Source organism: Epinephelus moara, chromosome 7 (assembly GCF_006386435.1).
Source record: "Epinephelus moara isolate mb chromosome 7, YSFRI_EMoa_1.0, whole genome shotgun sequence".
NCBI classification, from domain to species: Eukaryota; Metazoa; Chordata; class Actinopteri; order Perciformes; family Serranidae; genus Epinephelus; species Epinephelus moara.
Genome location: NC_065512.1, coordinates 5,954,231 through 5,959,943, shown reverse-complemented (window position 1 = coordinate 5,959,943; position 5,713 = coordinate 5,954,231). Strand labels below are relative to the sequence as shown.

General features: G+C 45.8%; 1 protein-coding gene across 1 annotated transcript in view; it reads right to left on the bottom strand.

Moving 5' to 3' along the window:
• itgav (integrin, alpha V) overlaps positions 1 to 5,713 on the bottom strand; it is a 49,374-nt gene that overhangs the window by 13,115 nt on the left and 30,546 nt on the right. The window contains exons 14-23 of the mRNA XM_050048845.1: positions 4,549 to 4,678; positions 4,339 to 4,436; positions 4,167 to 4,260; positions 4,022 to 4,067; positions 2,081 to 2,188; positions 1,780 to 1,835; positions 1,480 to 1,634; positions 913 to 1,050; positions 708 to 775; positions 303 to 447 (exon numbers count right to left, since the gene is read on the bottom strand). Of these exons, the coding sequence (XP_049904802.1) occupies positions 303 to 447; positions 708 to 775; positions 913 to 1,050; positions 1,480 to 1,634; positions 1,780 to 1,835; positions 2,081 to 2,188; positions 4,022 to 4,067; positions 4,167 to 4,260; positions 4,339 to 4,436; positions 4,549 to 4,678 (1,038 nt within the window). The remainder of the gene's footprint in view (positions 1 to 302; positions 448 to 707; positions 776 to 912; positions 1,051 to 1,479; positions 1,635 to 1,779; positions 1,836 to 2,080; positions 2,189 to 4,021; positions 4,068 to 4,166; positions 4,261 to 4,338; positions 4,437 to 4,548; positions 4,679 to 5,713) is intronic.

Here is a 5,713-nt window from a genome sequence, read left to right as displayed (position 1 = left end):
TTCACTTACATTTTAACAGGTCTGACGCTACTATGCGCCCCGGCTGTATCTAGGCTAACGGCTAACATGCTAACTATTATTTTTATGTCACTAGTCACTTGAAACAAATTTAGGACGATAGGAGACAGGTTGAAATAAACCGAAATTTCCCTTTAAACTGTCCCTCCTTTAAGGTAACTGAGGTTTGAGATGAGCTCAGAGAAACAAACTCTACACAGTGAAGGAACCAGAGGAAACGCTGTCCTGGCTTCAGTATTGAAGAGCTTTAAATGCCGCTCAGCTCTGGGCTCAGGTGACGTTACCTGACTGCGGACAACACCGGTGAAGTCGGCCTGTTGTGGAGGGTAGACGTGGAGCTCGGCCTCGTAGGCTCCCTCTCCCTGATTCTCAGCGCTGATCTCCAGAGTCAGAGCGTTGTCGTCGCCGATGTAGATCTGCTCACGGTCGCTGCAGGAGAGACAACAATAAAAGAGACTGAAAAAGTCTGTCTGATATGATGAACAAACATGACAGCGGCAGGACTACGAGGTCCGACCAAAGCTACCAAACTGACCACTGTACCACCTAACATTCCACTGTTTATTGAACAAGGTGAAACACAGCCTGTCCTCTGCTCACTCAGCCTCTGAATCACAGCGTCACTAAGTTTATATAACTGAGATCAGAGGAGTGAAGCTTGCAGCCTGAGGTCATCAACAGTTTCTCACCTCTTCACCGACAGCTTCAGGTCAGGTTTACAGATGTTGTCATCTCCACAATCCAACAGGATGTGAGCCTGAGGGAGGGAGGAACAGGTTAGTCATACAATACTGAATACTTAAAGTTGAGGCAGTGAAGGCATCAGTCCAACTAAATATAATAAATGTAAGACACACACACACACACACAAACACACACACTCAGGTGTGTTACCTGCTTGGTGACGTTGGACGGCGCAGACATGTCGATGATGGGCAGCAGTCCCGTTTGATCTGCAGCTAGCTGGTAGTCCAGTTTGTACTCCATCGCCACGGAGATGGGCGTGATCTTATCCCGAAACTCACGGTCATCCTGAGAGACAGAGACACAAAGAGACAACTCTTATTCTGAAGGAGTGAGACTTTGTGTCCACATGTAGCTCATACATGCAGTCGTCGATGCAGCAGAATCATCAAAACCTGGAGCCTACAATACCCACAATGCACCTCTCCCTCTGACAGCAGTGTGGTAGACTCTGAGATGAGCTGCAACTTCTTTCTAACTCCACACCTCCAGATTGTTTTTACTTTTCTAACTTGTAGTCTTCAACTGGCGCTGACTCAAGTGACATCACTGGAGGACACTTATCAAACGTCACACAGCTCCTCTGACACAGACACTGAAGGATTCACACACACGTGTAGTCAAACACAACCTGCTGTTAATAAAACATGATAAACCTTTCCTACACCTTTCTGTGCTTCTTCTTCTCTGGTTGTAAAGTGCGTTTCATTTGCTCACCCTCAGGAAGACCTCCTGCTCCTCACAGGCCGGGGTTTTGCCGTTGGTCACCGTCATGTTCTTGGAGTACTGGAAGGTCCCACCATGCAGGAAACGGACACGTTTGGTCGCCTCCTTCTGCTTCAGACGGTCCAACAGGAGGTCCACACGGAAATCTGGAGGAGACGAAACAGAGAGGAGGTCACGACACTGCAGGACGTATGGCTGATGTTGACATGATAGATCTGTGGTGTGTATGTGTGTGTGTGTTAGCTGTCTTCACACAGCATCATTAGAAAATTCAGCTGTTGTTGAACTCACTGAGAGCAGCTGGAGCTCCGAATCCGTTGGCCTTCAGACAGTACTTCACCTTAAAACTGGAAACACGCAGAGTTCAGTCTGACAGTCTCTATGTTTAAAGTTCCAGTGTGAAGGATTTACATACTGGCAGAGATGGTGTTTCATATAATAAGCATGTTTTCATTAGTGTATAATCCCCTGAAAATAAAGCCCTGTCCATACAGATATTTTTGTAAACAGATATTTTCCTGTTCGCTGATCTTTCATGGGAAACTGACGTAAAATAAAATACTGATGATGATGATAAACAGATGAAACTCACCAGGACACCATGGTGCTGGTACCAGGGAGTGTGCAGGTCTTCTCCTCTGGGTTGATGATCAAAGGCGTTATGTCTAATGTGGCGTTCACACTGATCACTGGACGTGCTCTGACACACACACACACACACACACACACACACACACACACACACACACACACACAAATTAGCAAGGGAACACACTGAGCCGGTATACACCTGGTATTAACGTGCATCTCTGTGATCCAAAACCAAATTGACAGCCGAGTACTTGCAAAAAGAAAATCTAACATAAGAATAGGAATGCAAGGGCTCATTTATGTTCAACGTTAGAGACGGAGATGGACGGAGCCTTCTGTCCGTATTTGTGCACATTTTCTGAAAGCTTACGGATACGGACGAAACAAAGCAGTACGACGGGAGATCATGGAGGCAGAGTGATGTAGTTCAAGCGAGATATGACGTAAGAGATGACGAAGAAATAAAAAATGGTGGAAAGAATTCTCTGTCCACATGTTGGTATTTATATAATGGCCGCACAGACCACCGCTGTCTCAAATGCTGCCTCAGTTTAAAGCTACAATATTACGACCTCCCCCACCGTCTCCTCATTTGTTGCTGTGTGAAACTTTTGACTCCACCCTCTCGCGTTTCTATTGGCTGTATCTGTGCCATCACAAAGAACACATGGAAGTATGACGGCAGTGACGGACACAATGTTTGAAATAGACATATCTATCTTTGAACGTAAAATAAGTGTAAATACAACGAGAGATTCATGTATTGAACAACCAGTCTCTACAAAGCCCATTAATTCATAAATATAATGTTAACATAAGAAAAATTAGCAAACTTTCTGTTGCTGCCATTACACAGGTAGCAGCCCCAGTAAATTCAACAACTGCTTAGTCAGCACGAGCTAACACAGCAGGGGCTAAATCCGACACTGGGACGTTTAACGGTCTCATTAAACTCAAGCCAACACTGAAACAGCTCGACACCATCGTTAAACCTGTTAATAACCATCATCCGTGTGATGCTAACAGTTAGCCCTGTCACTGTGCGTTTGTTTTAACCTTCAGACCAGCTGCTCCCCAGCACGGAGCTCACACTCACACTAAAACTAAACTATCAAAGTTCACATGTGGGAGGCTGGGCTGCAAATACTTTAAATGTTGAACGAATACTGACATCCAATCAAGTCCTCGTGAATGCCCGTCACAGCTCACACCTTTATCTATCATTTGTCTCCAGCTGACTTGTCTTCAGATTTTGCTTCTGCCTACGTCACATACGATAACGAACCCTGTGGACAGTTAGTACATCCACACTGTGGCTAGCTGTTTGCTAACATGCTTGCTACCTATGTTAGCGATTGTGTCGGTAGAGCTGGAGATATGACTGTCTGCAGAATTCAACACGTCTCCTTCTACAGGGCAAAATGATGGAAACAAACTGTCTAAATCGTTGTAAAATAGGCAGGTTGTAGAGTGTTAGCAGGCGAAACAACCACCATGTCCTACAGCGATGATGTGTTTCCTGTTATCTTCTTGACGGGGACGAATCAGGATGCATCACTATGGACACTACAAAAGATACGTGGTCAAATGCGTCCCAGACCACCTCGGCAAGTGTTTTCAGTGATTGGATCACAATGCGCCCTGGTGGTCGTTGCTGTACATTTGAGGTTGGATCACATGTTAGTTTCAGGTCTAAACAGGCGCATGTTTCTCTGCTGAAGGGGTTAAACGTCTCCTAATAGCATCTATAAAGTCAGTAGGAGAAAACTCTTTGATATCAGAGGTGGCCTCGCTCATTAAACTGCTCACAGACACACACACACACACACACACAGCCTCACAGCCTCAGCAGGGGCTGCACACACACACACACACACACACACACACACTCACGCACACACACACACACACGCACACGCACACGCACACACAGTAGGATTACCTGTATAAAACAGCTTTGTCTGCTCCGAACACTCCCACTATTAAATCTGAAAGACAGACACGCACATCAGCTTTTTACACAGCAGCAGTTCATGTGATCCCTGCTGTGTGTGTGTGTGTGTGTGTGTGTGTGTGTGTGTGTGTACCTGGGTATCCATTCTGGTCTATGTCAGTGTTTCCAGACATGGCGTATCCAAAGCTAGCCGGCATGTAGCTGGACGCCCACTTCCCCTGCAGGATCTGAGGGACGAGACACACAGTTAACGTGACACAGCACAGTGTAAATCTGCAGACTCAGACCATGTCTGTGGATTTTACCTGTGAAGGTGTGGGGTCAGGTCCTCCAGGGCGGCCATTGTGGATGTAGACCAAACCGTGACGGTCGGGGCCTCCATAAGGAGCAGAGATGGCCACATCTGGAGGGAGACAGGAGACGTGAGGTGGAGCAGGAAACGATCCACGTCAGGGACTGTGTGTGTCTGTCTGTGTGTGTGTGTGTGTGTGTGTGTGTGTGTGTGTGTGTCTTACCGTTGAAGCCGTCCTTGTCCAGGTCTCCCAGCGCTACGATGGCAGAGCCGTACCTGGCATAATCATCCGACCCTGTGAGCAACTGAGGGTGTTGGAAGGAAAACCCTCCCTTGCTCAGGTACACCGACACCTGGAGGACACATGCACGCGCACACACACACACACACACACACACACACACACACACACACACACACACAGACTGTCAGCTGCAGTAAATAGGGAGGTTATTTGGTTATTTTTTCCTTTAAAGTAATAATTCACAAGCAACAAGACTGTGTGTATATCAGTGACTTCCTGTTTTATGTTGAATTCATGAAGAAAACTTTGTGACTGAAGAATCCAAAAAGGGAACACTCGATTAACAACAGCAAAACCATATCAAAACACCTGTTTACAAACTCTCACACAACTGGTTCAGACGACTTTCACCTACAATATTTTGATCCCATGCACGGACGAGTAGTGTACCTGAGCATGTGTGTGTGTTTGAACTCTGCTCAGGCAGAGCTCAGGCTCAGGCATGTTCAGGCCACGCTTGTGAAGAGCTGATCATACAACTGTGAAATGAGACCTGGATAATTCTGAACCAGCTGTGTGAGCATTTGTAAACAGATGTTTTGATATAGTTTTGCTGATGTTACAGGTGGACCCTGGTTACTTCAGTTTGTGAAGAATTTAGCTTTTTTTGGATTCTTCGGTCAACATGGAGGCACGAGAGAAACAGTTTTCTCACGATGAGTAACTGATACACACATAGTCCCTTTAAAGTTGAAATATTCCTTTTATTTTCAGTTTGGTTTGTTCCTCAGCAGGATTACAATAAAACCTGACTGCCGATTTTCATGAAGCTTGGTAGAAGGGTGAAGCCTGGGCTGAGGGAGAACCCACTGAAGTTGATCTGAATCACAGGGATCCACAGATTATTGTTTTCTTTCGTTAACACTAGGGATGCACCGAAATGAAAATTTGTGGCCGAAGCCGAAGCCGAATAATATTAAACGCTTGGCCGAATACCGAATACCGAGTACCGAATACCGTTGTTTAGTTTTTCATTAGTTTTTGCAGATGAACCCCCTCCAGATTAGTGTTGTCATGGTACCAAAATTGGATCCCACTGTACGATACCAATGAAAATATCATGGTTCTGAGTAGTATCACGATA